This window comes from Epinephelus fuscoguttatus, linkage group LG7 (assembly GCF_011397635.1).
Source record: "Epinephelus fuscoguttatus linkage group LG7, E.fuscoguttatus.final_Chr_v1".
Lineage (NCBI taxonomy): Eukaryota > Metazoa > Chordata > Actinopteri > Perciformes > Serranidae > Epinephelus > Epinephelus fuscoguttatus.
This window is the reverse complement of record NC_064758.1, coordinates 34,907,938-34,935,803: the sequence shown is the minus strand read 5'-3', so window position 1 is coordinate 34,935,803 and position 27,866 is coordinate 34,907,938. Positions and strand designations below refer to the sequence as shown.

Sequence of the window (27,866 nt, the reverse complement as noted above, 5' to 3'; positions counted from 1 at the left end):
CTGAAAGTGGCTTGAAGAGACAGAGGTGCTGAAGGTCTATCTGCATCTGCGGAGATATGGACTGAAGTGATCTAATCTTTTACCTCTAGTGTCATTGTGACTGTGGTTTCCTGTCAGCACAGATGGTCGGCAATAAACTGCCTGAAAAGAGATGTAAATCTGGGGCTCTAGAAATGCACCGTCTCTAAGAAAATACTTGGTTGTAAATAAATGGGGTTTTTTTTTTGTTTGTTGCGTAGCAGAAGGTCCTCCTTTTTTTTTTTTTTTTTGAATGGGTAGATGTGTTAGCTGCACACCAGGGCCCTGTGACTCATGTAAGGGGATCTACTGAGCAGTGTGAGAGAAGGAGAGGTGAAGGACAGGGATTCACTAACCCAGTAGCTGTGTTCTGCAGCAATATATAAAAAAAATAAAAGTTGAGTCGGTGAACTCCTGAAAGTTTGATGGGTGTTTACGTGTGTGTATGCTGAAACTGGCAGAAAGAGGCTGTGAAAATGAGGACTGTGGTTTTAAAAAGCGAGTGACCCAGGTTGACCCCCAGCTCTCTGCATTACTCCTCTTTTGTGTGTACGCACGCTTTCATCTCCTGGTTGCACTCCTTTAGGTCTGAAATAAACCTTAAAAGATAGGTTCACTTTAAAAACGTCTGTCTTAAAACAATACCCACATGCCTGTATGTTGAAAGAGTTGTCTAGCACTGCAAGTGTTTTTCCTCTCTATAGTGGCCATGAGGAGTCTTTCACTGACGCAATTCCAATATAAGGGAAAGGAGACAAATTCCACATCCCTCCTTCTGTTCAAAAAAGCATTGTTACAAGTTCAACTGAAGCTACAGTATAAGAATTAAGTAGTCTAAATTAGTCAAATCCAGAGGTGGAAGAAGTTTTCAGATCCTTTACTGAAAGGAATACTTCACTGACAAAATGTCCATTTGTAAATCAGTTTGTCATGCCGTGTTACCTTGAAACTTTTTTTGCATGTCTCAAAGGAAAACAGCTAACATGGGGATCTATTGATTGACTGATCGAGGACTATTTCACAAAAGCAAAGTATATCAAAACATCATTTTACAAACTCTCACACAACTCGTGCAGTATAATCCAAGTCTTATTTATTCAATAGCATGCTCAGTACTTTGCAAACACATGCACTTTCACAAAAAACACAGTACTGAAGTCTGACTTTAAGAGAGCACAGATAATTTTCACTTACAGTTCAAATTTAAATGGTTAGGTTTTTACGAAAATGCATGTTTTGATATAGTTTTGCTGTTGTTAAATCTAGTACACAATCTGTTTTCTTGATGAGTTCAAGGTAACAGCATGACGAAGTGATTTACAAATGTTCATCTTGTGTGTGAAATGAAAATACTAATACAGCAATACAAAAACACTCTAGTCCAATTAAAGATCCCGCATTTAAAATCCGAAAGTGTGAAAGTACACACGTATCATGTGCAAAACGTGCAGAAAGTATCAGAGGTAAAACTGCTGCAGAAAAAAATGGCCCCTGATTACTACACATTACAGAATATGTTTGGTAACACTTTACTTGAAGGTATCTACATAAGGATGACATGACACTGCCATGAACTTGTCATAAACATTATGTACGTGTCATAAATGTTCATGACTGCTGTCATTAAGTGTCATTTGTTTATTGTAATGACAAGTTGACAGTGTTGACATTAACATAAAGACATCCTCTGGTAATGTCATCCTGGTTAATGTCAAGTTGTCATTATAAGGACATCCCAAACAAATTTAATGTCAACTTGTCATGACAAAGACAACTTCTGGTAATGTCACTTTGATTAATGTCAAGTTGTCATGACAAAGACAACTTCTGGTAATGTCACTTTGATTAATGTCAAGTTGTCATAATCAAGACAACCCAAACAATGTCAACTTGTCATTACTAAAACCAAATGACACTTTATGACGAGTTCATGACCGTGTCATGTCATAGTTATGACAGTGTCATGTCACTCTTATGTAGATACATTCACCTAAAGTGTTAGCATATGTTTTAATACAAATTCATTAATGTGTACGCAGCATTTTAACTCAAACATTTCAAGTACTTATTGGTCAGCATTGTCGCCTCACAGCAAGAGATTTCCTGGTTCAAACCCAGGGTGGGGAAGCCCTTCTGTGCATGTTCTCCATATGTCAGCGTGGGTTTTCTCCAGATACTGCAGTTTCCTCCCACAGTCCAAAGACATGCAGGTTAATTGGTGACTCTAAATTGTCCATAGGTGTGAATGTGAGTGTGAATGGTTGTCTGTCTCTATGTGTCAGCTCTGTGTGACAGTCTGGCGACCTGTCCAGGGTGTACCCTGCCTCTCACCCAATGTCAGCTGGGATAGACTCTAGCACCCCTTCGACCACTAATAGGATAAGCAGTTACGGAAAATTAGTTCCCATTAGGTCAGGTACAAAGTTACCTTGTAAGAGATCAGAAAATGGGAAACCACTGGTTTTATCTTTAACAATATATTGTATTTCATAAGCATATTTATTCAAAATAGTAATTTGACTAGCAACTAAAGTAACAAATGTAGTGCATTTTCCACCATTGGTCAAATCAGTCTCCAAATTTACAGCCTTCAGTATGACAAAAGAGAATTTTATACCAGAAAGGCTGTAACTTTGGAAGCTACACACTTTACTGACTGAGGTATGGAATACATTTTTTGCATACAACATTTGTTGTTGATTTGTTCACCATTTCTTATATTGAGGTGGTGTTGGGATGGGATCTTTTCTTGTCCAATATCAACAGGAGGAATCATTACAGCAGCCAGTATTTTAATGCACACATGGGAATGTCACTATTGTATTAAGACTTAAAGAAAACATGTACCTCTCCTTTAAGAGAGCTCCTAATAAAACCACAAAATGACAACACAAGATTTCCCTGTCAGTTTGCAAATGGAAACAGATTAAAGGTAATATGCAGCCTCACCAAACAGTACAAGAGCTTCCTCTGATCATTCCCAAAGTCTAAACATATACCATGGTGTCTTGTGTTATTTCCAGAATCAGAGTGATAAATTCCACATACTGTTGTTTCATTGTTTTTCTTGCTTTCACTAGGTAGGCTCTTTTAATAAAACACAGAACCTCTAATCATTTGGAAAATATATAAGTGAAAATAGCCTGAGTGGCTTTGCTGATTGAACTCAGAAAGACAGCAAGAGACATGCTTTTTGTCTGCTCGTGTTGTTATGACTGCTTGTAACACACACAGAGCCAACAGACAGAGCGAGAGAGAAATAAACAGTTGTTGTTTGAAAGCTTTTGTTTGCTGTGGGAACACTCTAATTATTTTGATTAGTATTTAAGCATTGTTCAGGCCAGTTCTTCCCTTTTGTCTTTTCCCAACCGGTCTGCTCTCTCTTTTGCTAACAGACATTGTACGGCGGGTTGGTTAGACTACAGATGAATTTGTCTTCTGGGTCTATTCAGTACAGCAGGGATGTTGTGACTCGACAATTCTTGTCTTTCAGAAAATACAGCTTAGAGGAACTGAACTGGCGGCATACTAGCCAAAGTGTATCTATCCCAAAGATGCTTTTTCTCCACATGTTGTTTGCTAGAATATATGTAAGACGTAGAAGTACAGATAGATAAATAGACAGATATATAGACGAAAATAGCAGCGGCACCACACAGCCCTATTCTCGGCGTGTGTGCTTTATGCTCCCCTAAAATTGTGTGTGTGAATGGTTGTACGTATCAGGCACCTTCCAACAATAATGGCTGCCATGCTAAACGAGAATGATGAGATGTATTGGGGAGGTGATCAAAGGACTACTATTTACAACCACTCTCAGCCTGCGGACTTGACGACCCACTGTAAGCACACTATACTGTACGGGGAATGTCTTCCATCACGCTTTTACTGCCCATCACTGCAGCTGTTAGACAGGGGAGATGGCAAAGCTTTTAGCAGACTGAGATACCGCCCTCGTGCTGGACGGCGTGTATGGGCAATGCCATCAGAAAAGTGAATGACTGGGAAAGATAAGGGGAAATGGAGGCTGGGGAGAGAAAAGAGAAGAGAGGGAGAGGGAGAGGGAGAGAGAGAGAGGGGGAGGCGGCAGAGTGGGGGGAGAGGTTGATGTCTGCCTGCCGGCTGTCAAAGGAAAATGCTTCAGCTAAATGGAAACTGATATCATGCAACTCATTCAAGTTCTTGTGGATAGGCTGGGAGAGTTTGAGGGTGAAACTAAAGTGTGGTGAACTGTAGAGGAGGAGAGCAGTTCTTACCTGGAGCAGCCAGTAGCACCTACGGTGGAAGGTGGGGATGATGGAGGAGTGGACGTAGCAGCCATACAGACACTGGAGAGAGAAAAAGAGGACATTACACTACAGTAAAATACACACAATAGGCTGACCTCTCTGCTGACCATGACAGCTGTGACCTCTGAACCCCTGACCTCTTCCCTCTTTACGTTAACGCCCACATGGACCTGCAGGCAGATGCTCGCGCTATTGTTCTCGGAAACAAAGACAGTGACCTGGAAGTGGATGGGGTTAACTGGTCAGCACTGTCCCGGCATCACCACATGACTCCTTCCTTTCTTTCCCTCTTTCCCACTCTTACCCTGTCCAGCTTGGAGAAAGCCCCCTGACAGGATGATTCAGGTGCTCCTTACTCCAACCCCCCATCACCCCGCAGGGCACCCCGGCACATAACTAAAGCACAGTGTTATTAATATCCTTATCGTAAACAGATAATACTGTGCCTGGGGGCTCGTTACCGTGGAGAGAGCTAGGCAGGGCTGATAACACCTCCCGGTATCTGGCAGAGGGGCCAGGAGACATTTTTCACCAGCCGGCAGCAGAGGCAAATGCAACAAAGCATCGTGCAGTGAGGAACAGGAGCAAGGCAGCACTTATCCTCCTCCCCATCCTCTCTCCTCCTTCAATCCTTCTCTGGGAGACCCACGGCCCTGGCTCCCAGGTGACCCAGAGGGATGGCTAGCCTGCTTTTGCTTGTTTACAGCAGCAACAACCCCAAACCCTCAGCAGCCAGGAAACAGGCAGTGATTTTTTGCGATATTTGTGAAAGGTGAGGGTAGGGTGGATTGCACTTAAGACGGGGAGCTTGGCTCTTACAGGAATAAATCAAACAAGCAGGTCGGGGAGGGCTGAGCTCCAATCCACTTTGGTATAGCTCTTTGTTTAGAAAGCTGGGTTGATACACGCACTGTTAGGGAAAGTGTGTGCATGTACAGACATGACACAGCTTCATTATTCAGGAGCTGCGTGTTCAATAAGTTAAGTCGGGTTTCCTCGGGCACTGTAGACGTGAATGGGTAGGCAGTAGGGAAGGGGGCAGGTGTGGGGGAAGGGAAGAGGGAGCATGGGGGCGTTGGGCTACATTGCTTGGAGGACTGTGTGATAAATAGGTGCCTTGAGATGTGTTATGTGCTTGTCTTGTTTAACTAAAACCTAGTTAAAAAGAGCAGGGCCTGCAGAGGAAGTCAGTCTGTATAAACACTCATTTGCCAACATCAAACCATCTGATTAATTATACCAGAGTAGCACTGCACAGCTACACAGACTGGGCACATGGTGAGAGACACATTACGTCGCTAAAAAAAACACATCACACAGTTGCACAAACGTGTGTGTGTGTGTGTGTGTGTGTGTGTGTGTGTGTGTGTGTGTGTGTGTGTGCTGTGTGGGTCCAACACATTCGCACGTGTAGACATCCAATGACCACTGCCTAACCTAGCACATTTGGTGCCTTTGGCTCAACCACCCGTCCCTTAAAAATATTATTATCATCTTTTATATTTATTGTATTTATTAAAAACAAGAACAAGAACTAATTAGAAATAAACACAAATAAACAACTCAGCTAACAAACAATGAGTAGCACACAATAAATCTTGCAAATTTTGTCTGGCTTTTGCTGTTTCATTTTTTAACTTTGACTTCTTTTACACTGTCTGTTCAAGGCGGGAATATCACGCCGTTATTCCGCCTCGCTGTTCTTTATAAAAGGTGCAATTGTAGAATGGGAGGACAGAGTTGTCTCGCCTTTAAGTCAGTAGCGGAGGTAGTAATAGGGCCGAATTAACGTCTGCGTAAGCAGGATGGGACCACAGGCAGGACTGGTGTGACATTCTGATGATTAGTTATGTGTGCAACCCACCAGCGTGACATATGAAGGCAGCCAATAGCAGTTAGCAGCTAACTCAAAGAAGGAAAGCAGCCAAAAATGTCCACAAATTGGAAACACATGAAGTCCAGGAGCTCAATACCCTCTGAGCACAGGAAGAGATCAGCCGCCATGTTACAGGGACGGTAAGTGATTGTTATTGTTATTGTTATGTTATGCTGTTGTTATTGTTTAGAAAGTGCTGCCAACACATGTGTTATATATCACACTAGAGGCTGACATTGTTGTGTTACATGTCACGCCAATCATGCTGGCTTCCATGATGCCAGTGTGCTGTTTAAAATCACACATAGGGGCGGCATGATGCTGCTGTTATTTGGTTCTGTGTAAAAATGCAAAGGCAGTGTAGAGAAGGGACTTTGCAGTGGCTTTAAAGTGCGAACTCTGAGTAAAAAGGGTCCCTCTTACTTCTTACTTTCTTACTCTGATGCTCTCCAAACACACTCCACTCTACCATACCCATAAATCTCTAGAAGGTTCTGACTGTGATGATCACTTACTGATGAACTAGATGCACTATAGGTGGTCCTCCTACAACAGACCCACTGTTAGCAGCAGATCTTTGTATAATTTTCTCGTCATGTTTGTTTTTTTTGAAAAATTTAATGAAAAGGTTTTTGGGGTGCGTGGAGGGATGAGATGGTGGCAATTTAAGTGCCTCCCCCTCTGCAAGGCGCCCTAGGCAACCGCCTTTGTCACCTATACAGGGAGCTTCACCACTGCCTATGACCAAATTCACAAACAACAAAAGTCACATCAGCTTTGACTCTTCCTCCAGGTGTTCCATTGTTCCACTCACATCTATTGTGAACTGGTTTCAATACTACCGAACTCTGCGTGTGAGACTTTGAGATAGTGAAGGCATGCAGACTTCCTCCCGTTCTTATTTTTTTGCTGTACTCTCATCCATTACAGCTGTCTGAAATAGGATGTATGCCTCCTCCCACTCCCATAGCTCTGCCATCCATTACTCCACGCTGGCAACGGACAGACGCTTCCTCCCACTCCCACAGTGCATTGAACATCACATTACTACAGTCAACTACACTTGCTAGCAGCTCCCACATTTCTACTGTGCAGTTTTGCAAGTATTTATGTCATAAACTGTACTTTGTGCTCTTTTCAGGGATTAGGCAGTTGTGATGCAATACGGTACATTGGCCTGTAAGGCATTAAACTGTTTATGCGTTTCACTTCAGTCATGTGTTGCAATACTTTTGAGAAAGGTGCTTACAAACAGAAATGCTACCATTCTGTCTACTCAGTATTTGACTTTACATTTAAACACCAACACTGATACGACCGTAACTCTGTATTCGCTGCACACAGAAAATGGCTGACTTTTTTTATGCTGCTTGTGTGCTAAATAAGCTTGCTGTCTTGTTAATTCTGATTACGGAGAGTTTATTGATATATCATGGTTAATACTGCTCTTGCCTAAAGCACTTGGCCCACTGAGAGTGGGCTGTGGTGGCTGTGTGCCGTTGGATGAGGCTATGGCATGCTCCTCAGGATTGACAGGTGGGCCAGTGCAACAGGCCTCTGCGACTCGGGCGACTGGGGAGTGAATAAATTAGCCCCCAGGCTGCTTTCCTCTCCCTCTGTTTACTCCATTTCTCAACCACACAAAGCAGCGTGCCAGACAAACAAGCAGCTTAAAGCATAACACAACTGTTGCACCTGTCAGTACCGATATACAGTAGGCATCAAACACGTTTTGCACACACACGTAAGCTTGTGTGCACCCTCACCCTCCCATCACACTCCCGCCCACTCACACACAAACAGAATTAGACAATGAGTTCTTAAGCAAAAAAACTACACCCACTCCTAAACCGAGAAATATTCAAAGACGCACAGACACGTACTGTTACACTCTCGCACACACCCTCCTGCACACATACACAGACAATCACAATAGACTGAGATAGAAAGGCTGGCCAAGATACTTTTGAGAGCACAAGCACGCCCACATACACAAAGCTCATCATACTCGAGCGCTTATCAGTAATTCAAGACGCATATCAGTTACTGGTGTTTCTGCTGCTCTCTGCATGCTGAGCGTCTGGGTGACAAAGTGACGGCAGCAGAACCATTATTTGCTGTCTTTGGGCTGTGACAGATGACAGCACATCACAGGGCAAGCAATTAAACCATAATTATACACACATACACACATATCCTCTCATTAAAAGTGCAGTTTCCCAGTGTGTAATTTTGAAGTGCTTTCGCATGCTGACACACTGAAAACAGTGAAACAAATACATAGGTGCACTTAAGAGCACACACACATATTCAGACACATGAATATATTATTGGTTTACTGTTGGGGGTGCAAATGAGACACAATAGAACAATGATACATAACCATTTTTTTTAGAAGTATTCACAAGCAGCATGTCCATAATGTATTCATGCGCTGTCACTGCAGACAGCAGGAAAAAAGAGTTACAGCGACGTGTGTCCTCCAAAGTCAGACACTGATGCAGCAAATTCATTTGGTGTTGTCACTCAAGCAAGCGGCCAAGGCGATGAAACTCTGGCTCGGCCCAATGAGAGGGTATTATAGCCTGGCCTGAACACGCCCCCCCCTTTGGGGTGTTAAAGCGGTCCTGAGCAGAGCAGGATCGCTGTTCACACAGGGCAAGCAGGCCAGACAGCCCGGTGATAAACAGTTGGGCCTAAATAAAGCCTTCAGATATAAAGGCAGGGCCACCACCGGTTACCTGTCCTGCCTCCGGAGGCCACCGCTGCCCCTGGCCTGCCTGTTGCCCTGGCGACACCTCACTTACATTCATCCATCATGGCTGACAGGTGTCAGGCACAGCTAGAGATGGGTTAGCAAAATGCAAAGTCGGCGGTGGCAAAACTGGCAAGCAGACACGCAGTCACAGTGAGACTGAGAGAGAGGGGGAAACTCTCATTAGACCATAATGATGTGTGAAGACAGTCCTAATCAGAGCGTGGCACCTTATTTATGTTGGCAATTTGCTGTTTTCCTGCCGTGATGCAAACATCTTACTGTCAGAGGCTGCCACACATTCGTCTGTTGGTTGTCTGTCAGGTCCCCACACACACACACACACACACACATATACACACACACACACACACACACACACACACACACACGGACACAGCAATATGGTGCATGCATGGACAACATGCCTGGCACTCTTTCTCCCTTATTTTCCCAATGAAGCCCCCAGAATTTTTTCATAGGGGTGTCCAGACGGGGCAACTGAAAATCTTGGCCATAACTGAATTTCAGTAATTTGCTTATGCTGTTGAAATATATAGTCTAGCTGAAAACTATGTCAATGGAAGGGTCATGGAATTGCATACTGATATACTTTGGTTTCTTATTTTACAGTTTATATTATTAATTATCTGATGTGCATAGACTAATATCAGTACATTTAACATTTTGAGTTCCACAACAATCTTGTTTTAAACTGTTTTAATGTTATGTTATATATCAATATAAGCGATTAATTGTTCTTCAAATAGACTGGTTGTTCTTTTCCTTAATAAGACTAACATACAGTTTTAATTTGGAGGAGTACACTAATTGTAATGAAGTAAACATTTACTGGAAACACGAGGTGGCATGATAGTGGCACATGGGTACCCATAGGACCCATTTTCAGTCAGATATCTTGAGATGAGAGTTCAAGGGACCCATTTTCCCTCGCCTAAAATTAGCCCAAATTTTGAGCATTACTTAGCCCCCTTCCTGACAAGCTATGCCGACATGATTGCTACAAATACATGCCTTAGGATATCTAGTTTCACAAGATACCACTACATTCCTAGCTTAAAAAAACGAGTGCGCCACAGCCTCTTAAAGACAGTAATATATCAGCCTTATATATCAAGGGTGTCATGGCCCCTCCTTGCCCACCTTGTAGGCGCCACTGCCATGTCCAGCTCCTAATTTCCATCTAGTATAACATACCACTAGCCATCTCTTTCAGGTGTAGTTTTACCACTGACTCAACTCATGTGTCCTCTGATGTTTCCTTGGCCAACATTTGTTCTCACATATCATCACTCTAAGTATGAATAATCCATAGTCGGATCTTACATAAATTTTTCAGCTCTCGCTGTATTGAGTGACTTGCTTCGCACTATTATACAGTTGTTGACATGGACATCCACCTGGTAAAGTCACTTCTGGCTCACTGCTTCATTAGAGGGAATGTATCATTTTGTGTGTGTGTACTTCTGTGTGTGCTCGTGTTTGCATATGTCTGTTCACATGGATGCCTGAGGCAGGTGATTCAGCCTGGGGCACAGCAGCATAAATAGAGCTCACGCAGCAGCCAATCAGGCGGTACTATCAAACCCCATCCGTGGAGGGAGCGCAAAATCCATACTCAATAGAGATTCATGGACCATGCAAGATTCAAGCTACTCTGGCCATTGACAGCATCCATGATGACTATTGATCAACCAACGATTTCTGGCTCTATACAGACGTGATTAGATGACTTACGGCTGAAAAGTGCCACTTCCAGTTTGGAGGATGAGCTCATTTTCGACTGATACCGTAATGCTCTGCATTTCACCTGCTGTCTTTACAGTCAGCCGCTCTGCTCCGCTCTCTCCCAATCGTTCAGCGGGAATCAAATTATCTGTAGTGTCTGGTATGGTGGCACTATGCCCAGAATGCTCATAATATACAGTATCTCTCTTGCATTTTGGATTCAGAGAGAAATGCACAGCTCCTGTATGTTGCTGGCACAATGACTGTGGCTTTTATGCCAGCGAATGCTTTCTCTATTAAGATTCTTCTCCTTCTTTATACCCCTTTAAATAAGCCACTACTTGTAAAGTTGTAACAGTATAATTCTTCAGTGCATCTGAAGACTTAAGCAACGGTTGATGAGACATTATACATAATAAATCAAAAGAGGCTTAGATTTATCTCCCCGGTCCTCTCCGTCGGACCAGCTGCAGCCTCTAAATCAGTCAAAACTGAGCGGGCTACAAAATGAATTGGCAGGCTGCGCCCGAGCTGAGGGGGGAAAAAAAGAAAAACAAACCTAAATTCCTCAACAAAGCAAAACAAATGATGCTTTGGAAAAATGCATGTGTTATGGAAATGACCGGCTCTAAAAATAGCATGCTCATTGTAAAATAAACACAAACAGTTGATAAACAGGCCCTGAAGAGGAGAATTAATTAGCCACGCTGGACGCGTAAACACAGCTATACATCAAGTTCAAGAGGAAAACAATAACAGGGCTGAGGCAGTTAGAGAGAAACCCCTGACCGCTTGCCACACCAAAAGCCCTGCGAGAGGAAAGAGAGGAAAGACATTTCAGGGAGGAGAACTGCGGTGATGAAGTGGGGTATACGAGTTATATACTGGGCAGAGGGAGAGACAAGAGTGGAATGAGAGACAGAGGACAGAGAAGAAGAATAGAGACAGAGAGATAGACGAGGGGATGTGGGGTTTACAGCCGCGCTTTTACACGTGCCAGAGGAAGCTCATGCACATGCCCATGCACGTCTGTCTCCCTGACTGAAGACACGGTGTCTGTTGATGCTAATGCTAGCCAGCTGGGCTCACGGCCAAAGGCATTAAGTGGAATCGAATTCCACCAAACTAGCTTTAATCAGCAGGTTTTTAAGGTTAGAATTACTCTCCCTCTCCTCCAGCCCGCTGGCCAAGGTTAAAGCAGACACCGGCAGGGGCTGGGCTCAGCTAATGGGATGGAAGGGTGGCATGGGGCCTACGGCATGCCACCAACACACACACACACACACACTGACACACACAAACACTGACACACAAAGGCGCAAACACAGCTACATAGTGTGGAGTTGCCAAGTCACACCTGCAAATAACAATAATGCACACACCTGCAGAAATACAAACACAAGCGCACATATATGACAGTCAGGGAACAATGCATCCGTACTCATGTGTTTATGTATGAATGAATTATTCTCTTCCATCATATATATATACAGTTTTGCCTTGAGTTTATCAATTCCTTGTAGTAACAAGCCATAAACAGGTTCAGAGTAAAATGGATGCAGGCTATATATATATGATATAGATGTATTATGCTTTTCCTTGTTTTCTGTCATATAAATATAATGTTACAATATCAGATGTTCATATTAAACAGGGCCAAAGCTGTGAGCAAAAACCTGTCTCCAGCGTTGTTTCCTACATGTTCTAGTAGAAACCAAAAATACATTATGAACCTGAAAATGAGCATAATAGGTCCTCTTTAAAGGCTTAAGTGTCTGTGTCTGCATAAAGAAATCATATTTATGCATCCTGTAATGTTTTAGTGAACAGGATCCTGTGACTAATGGATTTAGTATACACATGAATACATAAAATGAATTAAAACATAAAAAAGTCCATTAGGCAAACTTGACCAGGTATCTGTTAGTGTAGCTACATTTGTTCTGAATGTAGCTTTGAATAACGACCTATTCACATAAGTAACAAGACTGTCGAAAACCCTAACACAAAAAGAGAGGTAAAACTGTTGGACGAGTGAATACATCAGGCTGTTTTTTTTTTTTTCATACTTCACAAAGAGCCAGCAGAGGCCTTGCCTTGACCTCAGCCTACAACAGCAGTCAAAACATTGATGCCTGTCAACAAAGGAAAGCTCAGGAAACCTTGCAGCGCTTCTGTCAGCTTCTCAAAAGTCAAACTGTGTTTCTATAGTACCCACACCATGAGCAGAGGCCTAAACAGCAATGGTAGCAAATGTTCTCTTTCCAATTTCACTCACTCGGGCTTTCATTTTTTTCCTTATCTCTCCCCTCTCCTCGACTGACTTTGCTCCGCACATAAGAAAGTGGCCTTACTTTGGAGATGTGCTACAGATTAAATTAGCTCAAGTCAAGTCTTTGTTTTTGAAATGCTAATGGGCTGTCTCGCAAATTTGTGTTTCGAGTCGCTGCATCTTGATAAAGCAAAATAGCTTTAGTTAAAAGTCTATGTGAGGAGATCAGCAAATTATCCTAATGTGGGGGACGACAGGTTACAAATGGATATTAAGTATATGTGTAAAAGGTAAAATGGAAACCAGTCATTATCTCAAGACACCGCTTCCTTATCAGCCAACCTTTGAGCCGACCTCTAGATTGCCTGTCTAGAACAGACATGTAAAAAATGTCGAGCTGTAAAAAGAGTAATGAGCATCTGTTTGCATTAGGAGCCCCGGAGCTATCAACCACGACAGGCACTTCATTCCATTAAAAGATGGACTAATGGATACAGGAATCAGGTTACTGTGCCACACTTTAAAGGCATGAGGTCAAAGGTCAGGCTTTACTGACATTTTTTAGTGGGAGGGAAACAGCTGAGCCTAAGGAGACTTTCCCGTATGAAGTCACCATCGCAATTTGTGAAACCCAAATGCATGTGCTGGAGAGTGGCCGAAGGGATATCAACACAGAAGATGGATATGAATTCACCTGTACATGGGATGGAAACAGGGACGGAGGGGGAAGAGAATGACAGGTAGAGCTGGGCATCATTTGAAAGATTACCAGTGACCTTAAAACGATATTGATGCCAATGAAGTACTTTATTCCACACTCATAATACGAACAAGGTGGCAAAAGCTTCGGAACCATCTTGGCATGCTGAACTGCCAACTCCATCTAACGTGCCACGCTCCACTACACCACATCACAGACGGTGCTGCTGCAGGAGTGTGAGCTGATCTGTTGCTGGATGTGTTAGCTCATGCTAACCAGGCAGACGGTTAGACACCCAAGAGAGCGGCTCCAGAGACGACAACAACAGAAAGTTTGCTGTTCTGCAAGAGAGACGGGACACTCTGACATCAGACCCCTGGCGTAAGAAAGATCGAATGCAGGTATCGTTGAAATTTCAATATTACCTGGCACTGGGTTGAATACCTTAAAGCTATCGAGTACCAATCCCCAGCCCTAGTTACACATGAAACTATAGTATGTACCTGAGGGGGAAAAAAAATCCCCCAGGAAAAGTTCCTTTTCTTGACATTGTCCTCAAAAGCTGGGCTCCTATCCGGCCCTCAAGGCATGTCCTGTATTTGAAATTAAATAATTAATAAAAGCATCACATGGCGAGGCTGCTGCTGCTGCTTAATAAACATAGATGGCATTGTTTGAGTCTGTATGACCGCCCATTAACCTTCCCTTGTGTTAGCTGAGGTAAGGATAAAAGTGCCACTGTGTGGAGAAGGGGAGCACGTCCTCTGCATTAATGAGAGCAAACCATCCAACCCACTGTTTCCCCCTAAAACACACACATACACATACACATACACACACACACATAGACACAGACACGGTGGAGACCTGCTGAAGATGACATCACAGGCTCAGCCTCCCTGCCGTGGGTTATGCCAGGCAGACATGCTGCCTAATTGTAAGAGAGAGCTCAGATTTGTAATGCTCCACAGTTCTGTTAGGGCTGATTAGCAGAGGCTCACGGCTTCTCCCCCTGCCGTGATCTATAGGCACTCCAAATTTCCAATATCTCCGGTGTGAGCAAGGAAGAGCTGAGAGAGACTGTAAATCATGACAAGTCCTACTGAGCGGAGGAGAGGGGGGAAAAAAAAAACATGGATGGAGGGAGAGGGAGAGTGAGCAACGGAGAGATATTCAGCTTGTATGGAAACATGAAGGGGAAGAGGAATGGAGAAAATTATTGAGGGAACGAGGTGATGGGAGACGGAGTGGTGCACATATAGAGGAGAGAGGAGCACACATCAGGGAGACATGAGAGAGTTAGGGAGGAAAGAAGAGAGGAGAGGAGAGGAGATATGATTACCAAGAAAACAGCAGGAAAAAAAATTCCCGCCGGGGAGAAAGAGACAGAGAGTGTGGAGCAGACAAAGAGGAGAAAGAGCATGGGGGGAAGAAAGGGAGTGGGAGGACAGAGAGACACAGAGAGAGAGACAGAGAGAGGAGAGGATAGAATGAATGCTAACAGGGAGCCCAAACCCAGTACTGAGGCTTTATCCTTCACAGGCGGAGGAGCAACAATCGCAAACACATTTTCTCTCGCCCTGGCCCTAAGAGAGATAAAAAAGCAATTTGTATTCTATTCCTATTCAGCGTCGCTTGGCCTGTTTCTCTGCCTGCATATTTGTAAACACAGCTTTGTCAGAGCAGCTTAATCTTCCCAACACAAACACAGACTACAGGAAGGAGGGGCGAGGAAAGGGTGAGGAGGGGTGAGGAGGGGAGAACAGTGATGAGGGGAGAGGAGGGTAAAGGACGAGTGAGAAGGAGAGAAGGAGGGTGAGGAAGGGTAAGAGGGTGAGGATGGGAAGGGAGGCTTGTGGAGCAACAGCGGGTCATACAAGAGGCTGGGCAGGGCATCGCGGATCAGAACTCGTTTCCGTCTCTGCTGTCACGGGATGCCCCCGTGTCAAACTCTGAAAGTCCCTCTGTGTGACGTACAAACATACACACACACCATTGGTTGACCCATTCCCCTCCTGTCGTCTCTACCCACGGCTGGCCCGAAGTCCAACAGGCCGGATTACTGACAGAAGCAAAAGAATAAGCATTCCTCATTCCTCATCATATGGCCTGGATGTGACAGATGGAAGAGGCGGGCCCTTTTGCTTCCTTAACTGTCCCCATGCCTCTATTTAGTGCTTATGCTGCACATTTAGCCTGTCGTGGAGCTTACAGGCATGCACTTCCAGGTTTCAGGGGAACTTAAGTCCACGTTTGGTCCAGGCCAAATCACGCAGTCCTGTGGAAGGGAAAACACATCACTGCGACCGACTATACGTTAATGCAGAGAGACTGAAATAGAGAGAGAGAGAGAGGGGACTTGGAAGTGGCGATCGTCTGGGTGCACATTCGCTCACAGAGGCGTGAAATTAGGCAGAGCGACACCTGCCATTACGCATTGCATTAAAGCGCGCTAGGTTCACCCCACTCTTTGGCCTTCCGCAGCGCTCTGTATCTTTCTCTCATTCTATTTCTCCATACTGTGGAATCTCTTTATTATGGCCCAGAGTGCCCAATTAAAGACTGATAGCTGCCCCCATCCACTCCCAACACTGCGGGGAAGATGGTGCTCCACTTCAGAGCACGGCAACAACCTTCATCAGCTTCTGTGCACTTTCGCTTCTGTCCCCAATCTCCTTGCCCCGCCTCAGCACCGACAGCACCCAGCACACCCAATTTGGACAGGCTGGCTCAGCGGCGGGATTAGCAGGATTGAGAACAATGACAGAAATGACACTGATCATGGAGGTGCTACGGAAACAGCAGCCAGCTCACCCAGACTGTACACTCTGTCTCCTATGTCATATCCCCTGTGCAGAGCTGCAACTTCATAACATATCAACCAAAGTCATTTAGAACAATACTACTACTACTAATAATAATAATATTAATAAGGTAGACTGTGGAGATCATAAGTGCTATATCGTAGGCAACTGGATTTGCTTGAGCTTTGTGAAGATGTTTCACCTCTCATCCAAGAGGCTTCTTCAAAGGCTTCACTGAAGAAGCCTCTTGGATGAGAGGTGAAACGTCTTCAAGACACTCAAGAAAGTCCAGTTGCCTATGATATAGCACTTGTGATTACCATGGCCTGGATGACTGAGAATCTTCACCGACACGTAGGCTGTGGAGCCATTTTTCTGTTAATAAACATACATTTGAGTTTGGGTCAATCAGGGTTCAGCATGACACTGGAATTAAGAAAGTGTTCTGGGGCTTGCAGCTACATAGATAACCAGACTGACATGGGGAGAAATCAGCCTATAACTTTAAAAACAACAACAAAAAAACTGCTGAGTCTTCTTATTTATTATATAGTTGCTAGGCAAACACTGAATCACCTGCAAACAGCAACCTCTTCAGCTGAAAAGTGAAGCCAGCACAAAGTGCCAAAAACTGCAGTTCCTCTAATGGCCACTTGGGGCTGGCTCCAAAAGCAAGTCAATCTCCACAGACTCCTATGTTTACAGCAGAAATAAACATGTTTGCAGCCTGGTACAAAAAAGGTTTTGGTCTCTGGAGCTAATTCCACTATTCATGACAACTGACAACTGTTTATTAAGGCTAAAAGTGACACATATTTAAGGATGGTACCACTTTCAGTGACAGGCTGTCTGCGAGGTGTCAACACAGTCTATGAGTAAGATCGACATCTTGGTCCTAAAGCTCCAAGTTCTACTCCAAATATGGTCACTTCTGCCTCCATAAAAACTCAAGATGGCACAACGGCCATAATGCTGAAATCGAGGCTTCAAAAAGAGGGGGTCCACAAACCAACTGGTGATAGCTACATCATTATTTTTACAGTCTATGATCACCTGACCTTAGCTCAACCTTTATTTTGCTGTTAAGTAAATTCAGAGATCTGCACCTTTTTTTAGATAGTAGCTAGTTATCGTACCCAGTAAATAAACATCTGTATACCAAATGGGCAGGTGAGTTATGTAAGTCTTGCTCTGCAGAGTGGAAAAATGCAAAGTGCTCAGCAAAGCAAAAGCAGCGAGCAGAAATCTTCACTCTCATGTAAAACTATTACAAAAATCTGCCCCAGGCTGCTAAAAAGCTCTCTGATCGGGACCTCAGTGAGGCACGTACAGTATTGACAAAATGTTGCTGGAGTGCCAAGCTAACTTTATACCTTGTTTGTTGCTGCCATGATTTCAACAAGTGTTGACCCAAGACAATGTGTCCTTTGTGGAATATTAATCCTTCTGTATTCCACTTTATATGAGCATAATAGCCAAAAAACTTTCACTTTGCCAACCCATCATACTTCTGACTGTACGTGTGCGGGGAGACAGAGAGCCCTGCAGACAGACACAAAGCCAAGCCCACAAAAGACAGATTTGGAGAGACGGGGATTGCCACAAACAGACAGAGAGACAAGCAAAGAAAGACAGGGAGAGCCACAGACACACAGCAGGCAGATGGAGGAGCCTGAGAGCCCCCGGGCAGCCCTGTGATGAAGACAGTGGGGAAGGCAACTGAGGGAGTCCATGTTATGTTCGGATTGTGATGAGGAAAAGGAAGGGGGGGGGCGGTTGGTTATAGGGGTGGGGTAGGCAGACAAGAGGGAGGGAGTGAAAGAGAAAGAGAGAGACTGAGAGAGAGAGGGAAAAATCAGCCAGTGAGCCAAAAGAGGGAAAGGAAAGCAAATGAAAAGTGACACTTTAATTCAGAGGGCTTCTTCTGCCTGAGTTATTATGAGATGTTTGTAAGCTGGCTTGTTCATGCATCTCCCCTGGCCTCGTGCCTGGCTCCCTCTCACTGAGGAGACCTGTGGCGCTAACCTGTCTTTATCTGAGCTGCACAGCAGGGGACAGCACTCTGCCACCATCCTCTGCTTTGATCCTCCCACTTCCACCATAGCTGCCTCACTGCCTCCCCCCTCTCGTCCTCCCTCTCTTATTCCCTCCTCCTCCACCATCTCTCATATGCAAAATGTCTCTATGTGTCCTGTTGCTGCTTTGATACGGCCAAAAGTCCTCCATACTCCCTCCACTCTTAATTAATTGCGACTAGTCTAATCTGGAAGAAGGTTAGCTTTGGCTTCACAGAGACACTTCTGGACACAGCGGTGCACTAGAGCTACATAGAGAGATAACTACTGAGAGGAGGGAGAAGCAGAGAAAACACATTAAAGGTATACTGTGCAGGGTTTTCCTAAGAAACAATGTATAGACTTATACAAAAGTAATCCCTCTCATTCATCACATATAGTGTATGGTGGCCAAGATGGTCCAAACAAACTGTATATCCAAAACGCCTTACAAATTCGGAAAGCACAAGGGCATTAACAAAAACAGAAACGCAAAAAAGCCACAACATAAATGCAAAACCCACAACAGAAATGAGAATCAACAGATGGTGACAATATGACAGACAGATAGGCAGAGTACAAAAATATGAAATTATACACGGTGAACAACGTGGAAATGAAGCTATCACGAAAGTTCAGTCAGGAAGACAAAACTTTTCATGCTAAGGCTGAAGGTTTCTTTCTCACCCTGCCATTCACTCCTTGCACGTATGCCAACTCACTATCTCTAGGCGATTGTCTGGGTGGGTCGACTGAGTCATCAGTTGATTCACAATCAGCCAGTAGCGTAGCGTCAAACCTTCTCTGTCAGCCTATTATCTTACTGCTCCTCATTTTAAATATGGTTATTTCTCTGCTGTAGCTCTTTCTTACTGCTGTCGTGCGCGCCCTCCACCTACGCATTACCACCGAGTCTTTACAGATTCATCAGCCTCATATGCCTCAGCAGTCAGCAGCCTCAGAGTCATCAGCTAACACCACCACCACCACCACCATCACCACCACTACCACCAGCGGCTAGCCTCCATGGGGGATTTATCCTGCTGCTGCTCAGATGTCCCTCGATCACAAAATATCTCCCTCTGATGTCCAAGAGCCAATGACGTCTGTTAAATCTTAATCAGCACAAATCTGTTAATCTGTACGCTCATATTTCGTATTAAATATTATCCTCACTTCATTCTTCTGTCTCCTCTGACTGAAAAAAATGTTGTCAGTTGTCATTTAATTTCGTTATGGGTTTTGCATTTGTGTTTTCTGTTCATGCACTTGTGTTTTTCTAATTTGCAAAGCGTTTTGGATATGCAGCTAGGTCGAACTGTCTCAGCCACCATACTTACGACCCACTGGAAGTGTGTAGCGCTGTATTTATCTGCAGAGGCTTAGCCTTCTGCCTGTATTATCTTTATTTTTCTTATTCTGCTATGTTCGAAACGTTCCTGGGCACAGCGCACAGACGGGGTCAGGACTTTATATAAAAGTGTTGACCAAGGTAGCCCCATGCATCCAAGAGGAAGCTATGAAAATCGTGGACACAGCGCCAAAAAGAATCCTCAAATACTCACATTAAATGGCAAACGGACAGAACTTGTTTCAAATCGAGAGTCAATCCGGTGTTGGCTTTCACTGTCAAAGGATGGGTATGAAGAATTATACTGAGTTGGCCTGTTTCCTGTTGGACAGGAAGGTTCTGGCTTTTGGTTTAGTTAATTTGCTAAAGTATCGGCTTTCCCATTACAGCAAATGTAATGTTGATACAATAGTAGCTTGTAGTGTATGTACAGGCAGTGTAGGGAGAGGAGGCTAAGTTTGGTTGTTGTGTTCACTGACAGTAACTGACAGTTCCTGCATAATACACCTTTAAATAGAGTGAACATATGTGCATGAAAAGGAGATACACATAGATATAAAGAAAGCAAGAGGCAGACATTGAGAAAGAGAGGCCCAAGGAAACAAGCACAAGGAGGGAAAAAAAGGGACTGAGACTGAAATGATTTGACATTCCGGCTGGGCAGAGCTTGGTGTTTGAAGATGGGAGCCTGACCAGGGTATGTGATTTCAACTGTAGGAGAGGGGAGGCCACGAGGGCTGTTTTGGGCCGGGGCAGCAGCTAGGGAGCAGACAGATAAAGGAGACAGACAGATAAAGGAGGCAGACAAATAGAGGAAGGGAATTACAGGCACACACAGATACATGGGCTAAAACGTACCTGAAGTACCAGACAGGTACAACCTGGCAGCCAAAACAGACAAGGAAGGAGGAGGGAGGGGGTGGTAGAGGAGGGGGGCCTGAATGTAGCAAATTCAATCAGGCAGAGCGATGCACACACACATATACAAATACGAGTGCAGCCAGACAGACAAGAACATGGATAGATGCACTGTATGAATGCACAAAGGGGGTGTGATGAGAAATGTAACAGTAAAGCAGAAAGGGAAAAAGGACCCAGAGCAAAGTCAAAGTGAGAATGAGAGGGAGAGAGGAAGAGAGAGAGACAGAGACAGACACAGAGGTGGTGGTGGGGGGGTAGTAAGTTGGAGTGCCGACAGGTCTCCAGAGGTTGTAATATATAGCATCGTTTCAATCTCTCAACAGCAACTACAGCCCTCCTTTTTCATATCCTTCCCCAGTCTGAGGACAGAGAGATACTTCTGTCCTTCGGAGGCAAAATCGGCATTCAAGATGATATAATGTGCTCATTTTTTGACATTATATCCCCAAATCTGGATGGTTATTTGTGGCTGGATGTGCTCTCCGTCCCCATTCTCTCCTGAAATCTCAAGGTTACTAATGGTAAAGGATGGATATGAAATGCCAACGTCAAACGCGTTTCTATGTTTGTCTTGTACTGTTTCCCAACTCCCAGAGAGGTTCGAGACCGATGGTTGATTTATCTGCTGCATGCGCCATTAATCCTGCGACCATGCATGCCTCTGCTGAATAATTGATCTCTGTGCTACTGTAACTAAATCTGTCAAAACAATGACACCCCACCTCCTTCTCTATACCTTCACTTCCTTTTTACCTCTCTCCTCACCACCGCCTTCTCATACCTTTGTTATACTCCAGTTGTTCTAAAACAAATAAATCTGTTTTCACAGTTTTCTGCCCAGTAGAATTGGGGACGTGAAGGGTTAGGGATAGTTGGATTGGTGTTTTATCACCACTGTTAGGTGTGTGACACTGGTGTTCAACCACCAGAGGGAGTTCCCCCCTGACTGTGTGTACAGGGATTTGGAGAGAGGAAGCCCGGCCACTTGCCCAAATACACAAAACAAAAAATAAAGATGTAGTTGACAGGATAATCTGACAATGCCAACACCTCCACTGTAAAGTCCTGGCAGCCAAGTGAGTGGGACTGAGAGCAGCAGTGACCTCCTAAGGTGATCAGCTCTCAGCTCTCTGTCTAGACCTCAACAAACAGCTGCTCTGTCTGGAGCAGAAGGGGAACAATGACCCTTAATTTATGTCCACACGCCTCCCTCCTCCCTCCTTCTGCCTGTCTCTTTGACTTGTTTTTGCATACTGCATTTAAAGTAATAAGTACAGTATCTCCTTGAATGCCACAGTGCTATAAATCAGAGGAAAATAGACCTGTCATCTTAGTAAACAATGCATGAGACCAGTTATCATTAAAAACAAAAGAGTTCTGGAGGAGGCCTGGCCGTGCATACGGATGAGGACGGGACCAATCTACCGATCTCCTTGGCTCGCCCTGAGCTCCTGGCCCACACTGGAGGTACACATATGCACGTACACACGCCTGAGCAAACAGAAGTTATGCAAGGGAATTGGATCCCAAAGACAGTGAAAGATGTTGATTTCCTCAGACCTCGAAGCACGGATAACGGGCTTCACAAATAACAGTTTGATTATGATATTTACGCCGTATAATGACTTCAATATGACAAATAGCGTGCGATCACAGAGTCATTCAATCATAACATGTTGGTCGAAGTGACATTAGAAAGATTTAGGTCAGCTCTGAAAATGAGCTCCGCGTTCGATTGCAGAGACGACATTGTTCAATGTCACGACAGTGCCATGAAAATTTAGCGTCATTTGTTATGTAGTGCCATCAATGTTTATGACAGCCAATCCATCGTCAAGTAAGCTGTATGTCAACCTTTATGTCAGCTTTATGACACATGGATCGCATGAAATGTCATGGAATGTCATCTCTGTGCTCCCAGGCGCCGGGGCACATGTGATGGATACAACGCTTGCAAAAAAAAAAAAAAAAAAAAGAAATCACAGTCTTTTAACACATGTTTGCAGAGCAGAGTTCAAATGCCCTTCATGTTAATGAGGCGCCAGTGTTCCCGCGCCCCTGTGTAAGGTGGCAGGCGGACGACTCCCGGCAGAGATTTGCATGCAAAGCTGCATATCCTCCTTCCATAGCAGAGGCCCCTTAGGTGTAACTGAGTGGAGGTTCCTGGTGGCTCCCTGCCCTCTCCCTGCCTAAATGAGATTGGGCTGGCGTCCCCCTCGTCTCTGTGTGCACACCTCCCCTTGCTTTTCCAAAGGGAGCACAGACACAGACGCTGCAGCGAGATATAGAGGTCAGCAAGACAGAGACAGGGAAAGATAGACGTGACACAGAGAGATAGAGAGACAGAGGCCTTTAGTCAAGAGACTTGGACTAACATTTACCCAGCTGCTGATTTCATGACCCGTGATGAATACTGCAGCCGGAGTTTTAGATGATTCCTCCTCTTGCTGATGATGACAGTAATAGAGACAGTCTCCTCCAAGAGCTAAAAGTTACTCTAAAGATGCCACAGTTTGAGAGCGATTGCTTCAACCCATTAGCTAAAACAAGGTGTATCCCTAAGTGATACTTCACGAGAATGAAGATGGCCATACATCTGTGTATACAGTACCTACAAACAGGCCTCCAGCACTAGTTGTGCTGTACAGTAATAGGCTTCGGCGAGGCCTGTAAAGTGCTGCCGCTGCATTTTTAGAGTGGGTAGAATTGCAGTGCTACAGAGTTCGTGAAGGGGAATCTTGGAAGAGATGGAAAAAAAAAGTCTGTGCAAACTAGAGTCTATGTCTCAAGTCTTCTTTAAGTCTAATGCAGGTTGTTATCTGTCACAGAGAGCTGAGAGATGCTCTCTTATCAACACGCACACACACTATAGGCACATGCAGACTAAATTAAAGTTCCCTTTCCATCTGATGAACATGGTTAGACTGTGTTGTCTGTCTCTGCCTTGTGATAAATTCATTCTGCCTGCCAGATATGAACCAGTTGAGCTGCGCATGTCAGCCTCTGTCTGCAGCTGCCATCCTTCAGATATACTTGGTGACAGAGGGGTCCAGCACATCCTCTGTGGGCTACATAAGGACTGACATGTTGCAATGGCTCCTCCCTCCGCCCCCCCACTCTCCCTCTTCCTCAAGAGTCCCCAAAGCTCCTGCCCTGTCTCATTATGTGGGCGAGATGTTTGGGGGTCTCTCTGTGCCATCCTGTCGCACTGTCAGCCAGCATAATGCCTCTCAGTGGGCGCCTAGCTACTGCAGCACACAGTTTGTTTCTGTGTGTGTGTGTGTGTCTGTCAGTGTGTGTGGATGATCTCCTCATCCACAGAATTCCTTCCCTCTACCAGTGGATTCTTTTCACATAGCTCAAAAAACAAGGGAGGGAAGGGGGTGGCTATTACAGTCCAGAGGGTGTCCACACTAATGCACGACTCAAATGTCACTCAATTTCCAACTGACCGGGGTAAATACAATACCTAGATTTGTCTATGTGTGTTTTCAATTTGTGCCCGTTGCTGAGAGTAAAATTTAATTTAGTGGGGAGATTTACACAAGCAGATGACAGTGGGGCGTTGGGGAGCGCCAGAGAGAGTTGCTATTCAGCCTGCAGATTAATAAAAGCCTGTGTCAAGATCTGCAGGATGACAAACAGCGAGAACCAGACGGCACAAAACAAAGGCAAAACAATCAACTTCTTGAAAAGGCTTAAATGACATTTAATATATTTACTGGCAAACATAAACATAAATTGACACCGGGAGGCTGAGGGGAGTGAATACAATATCTCTGATTGCTATTACTGGCATAAGCAATGACAGTGTGCACTAGATTGGTGTGGTATATTGAATTTCATGTTCTTTGAAATGGAGTCTGAAATGTGAGATTTGTCTCTTGCCTCCGAATAGCTCTCACCACACCCCCCCTGATTCTCTCTCATTTGGAGACTGGCACATTCAGTTAACTAATGTGCAGTATATGGCAATGCTACACTATTACCCCATTCTCTCAACTGCCTGTCGAAAGGATGGAACATCAGATGTGATTTGGAGATGCTTTCTTCTTGTTTCCGTTTCACATCAGAAACATACCTGCTGGGAAGATTTTCTCTCTATAAATTTCCCCTATCTGCCGCTGAAATGCTATTCATCTCATTACGGTTGATTGGGATCCTCATTACATTAGAGAGTGCGCAAAAGCATGTGCGTGCATGTGTGTTTTCATGCATGTAAATAAAGACAAGAGATAATGAGCATAGAGAAAGGGAGCAAGAGAGAGATATGTAGAGAGGGAGAGCAGGAAAGAGAATGAGGGAGGGAGGAGTGTGTTAATGAGTGTGAGATGTGCTGAGGTCGCTATGTTTGTTCTGTAATAGTGTGTTGCCGCAGAGCACTGCCACCTCAGGTGGGTGATTAGCAGTAATTATATAATTACACAAAATGTGATAATAAACAGCACAGAGGGAATCAGCTCCATCATCTACTTTGCTACACCTCATATATACGCGTATGCTCGTTTTCTCACGAACAAACAAGTAAATATAAAAACACAGTTCTCGCCTTTTAACACATGCACACACCCTCCATTCATTCCTGCGCCAACACGGAGAGACATGGACAAACCCGTTCGCACCCAGATAATTCCAACCTGATACAAAAAGTAATGGAACACTCACACTTGTCCTCCACTCGCACCTGTGAGTAAAAACCGATTTGCTCCCTGACACACAGTAACGGCCAATAAAACAAGTGCTGACTCGCTCCCAAAGGCAGCCGAGGGGAGCGGGGGGACAAATGAACACAAACTGGGAGTAAAAAGCTGCTCCCAGGGGGATTTTGCCTTTTCTGTAGTCCTCATGCTCCTTCCTGCTTGAGTGAGAAACACTATTTGAAAGAGCCCACAATTGTCCATCTCATCTCTGGGCCCGCTGCAAAAAGAAACAAGTGTTAAAAAAAAAGAGAAAGAGGGGCAATTGCTTGATGCATCCCTCGGCACTGTTGGAGAGCAACTGAAGTGGCCTTTTCATCCTTAGGTCCACTAAGAAGAAAAGCAAAATGTGTATTTGTGTGTGCTGCAAGTGTGAATGCGTGTCAGAGTGACCTTCAGCAGGAATATGTGGATTTACATGGTCACAATGAGACAGGGACAGAAGAATCACAATGAATGAGCCATCCGGGCGCTTTAGGGGCTGGATGAAACTCACACTGAGGGTGTGAGTGGAGAGCAACTGGCACTAAAAGGGGGAGAAGTGAAGAGGCTGGAGGAAGGAGAGGGCAATGTCAGGATCTGGAGGAAAAATAGAGGATATGGAGTGAGGGAACAGCATGGGGTGGAAGCAGGGGATAATTACTGCTAATAAAGCCTAATGGAATTCAGGCCTCACGTCAGGTGCAAGATGATCTGATTACTTCTGGGCGGCTGAGGGAAATTGGGAACTGATCCGTTAATCCCGCCATCCCCTTTTGTCTCTCTTTGGGTGTGGGAATGTGTGTATCAGTATGTGTGTGTTCACAATATTGGAGAAGTATGCAAAGTTAGTTTAACTCAGCTTTGTAAAAAACTGATGCACACAGCAAGCCGAGTTATTTAAATATTTCACATTCATAGTTTCCGTGTATATATTTCAATACAGAACTCTCTATCTGCAAATCATATTACATTTCATATTAGATTTTGACTTATTATTAGTGTGTGTGCTGCTCACTTATCAAGAGTATGAGTCACAGAGTGTGCTCTTTGACAGTCACTGTGACCTGTGGCATCCCTGAATCAGAGCGCAGCCCATTATCCTCCCCGCTGTACTTTGTGTATGTAAGTGCATGCTCATGTGTGTGTGTGTGTTTATGTGCATGCTGTTTGAACTTTTCAACTGCCTCTCTCTCCCCAGGCTCCCTGCTGATGACTGCTGACCTTGGCTGAATATCACAGTCTGGCGACACAGAGGTCAATGGAAAATGCTGCCTTTCCACAGTACAGTGTAGTACAGTGTGTATGTTGTGTGTCCATTAGGGTTTGAGTGAGGGGAGAGAGAAGGAGAAAGATAAAAAGCCTTTATTTAGTGTGGGTGATACTGTACGCAGTGGGGGGCAGTGAATGATAGACGAGGACATCAGTCGTTGCACCTAAAATAACTTGACAACTTGCCTCTTTGTTAGCACGCAGGTCACCGTAACATTCGCCACAGAAGATAGATTTTTCGACATCTTGCTAGCATATCTGTGCTGGACCGCTAGTGACTGACATTAGGTGAGAGCAAGTCTGAGTCACAAAACTATCACTAAGTTTAAAAGTTATTGTCTAAGAATGACTAAAAATAATTCCTGTTGATGTTTGATATTTGGGATTTTTGGGTAATATCTATCAATCTATGTATATATATATAGAGGCTGGGTAGACACTGGACAGGTTGCCAGACTATCACAGGGCTGACACAGAGACAGACAATGATTCATGCTCACATTCACACCTACGGCAAATTTAGAGTCACCAATTAAGCTAACCTGCATGGCTGTGGACTGTGGGAGGAAGCTGGAGTACCTGGAGAAAACCCACGCTGACACAGGGAGAACATGCAAACTCTGCACAGAGTGGCTCCCCCACCACGGGTTCAGGTCAGCCCTAGTAGAATATGACATTAATTTTGCCTTTTTTTGCATCTTTTCACCGTCCAAGAATGCTCTCATCATATTTCTAGATAACATGGGTCAACAAAGCTATTGGGAGATTTCAATGCAACACCTTCAAGGGTAGGACAGCTTACAAGGAGATGTCTCTTCGTCCTGACGGGCTCCACTCATTTGGCAGTACGCACTCAAACTTTGAGCATTGTTTTTGATTGGTTCTCTTATTCAAATGTGCACCACCCTACGTCTGCCAATCAAATCAACAGGCACTGCCCTAAGCAAAAGTAGTCTGCAAAGCCTGCAACCACACCAAGGCAGGTGGACGTGTCATCAGACAAGAGTGCTGGACATTCAACAGTTTTTTCCTCCTGAAATCAGAAGAGGGCTCTAACCTTACTGTACAGTGGAGAGCTTGTTTATCAGCAGTGGAGGATGCTGTCAATACTGAAATGCTCAATGTCAAA

At 44.4% G+C, this 27,866-nt stretch overlaps 1 protein-coding gene across 7 annotated transcripts in view; it reads right to left on the bottom strand.

Annotated features, from left to right (window-relative positions):
• The window catches only part of camta1a (calmodulin binding transcription activator 1a), a 376,005-nt gene that overhangs the window by 76,550 nt on the left and 271,589 nt on the right, over nt 1-27,866 (bottom strand). For all 7 annotated transcript variants that reach the window (XM_049581562.1, XM_049581563.1, XM_049581564.1 and 4 more), the window contains one exon: nt 4,275-4,346. In XM_049581562.1, the coding sequence (XP_049437519.1) occupies nt 4,275-4,346 (72 nt within the window). The remainder of the gene's footprint in view (nt 1-4,274; nt 4,347-27,866) is intronic.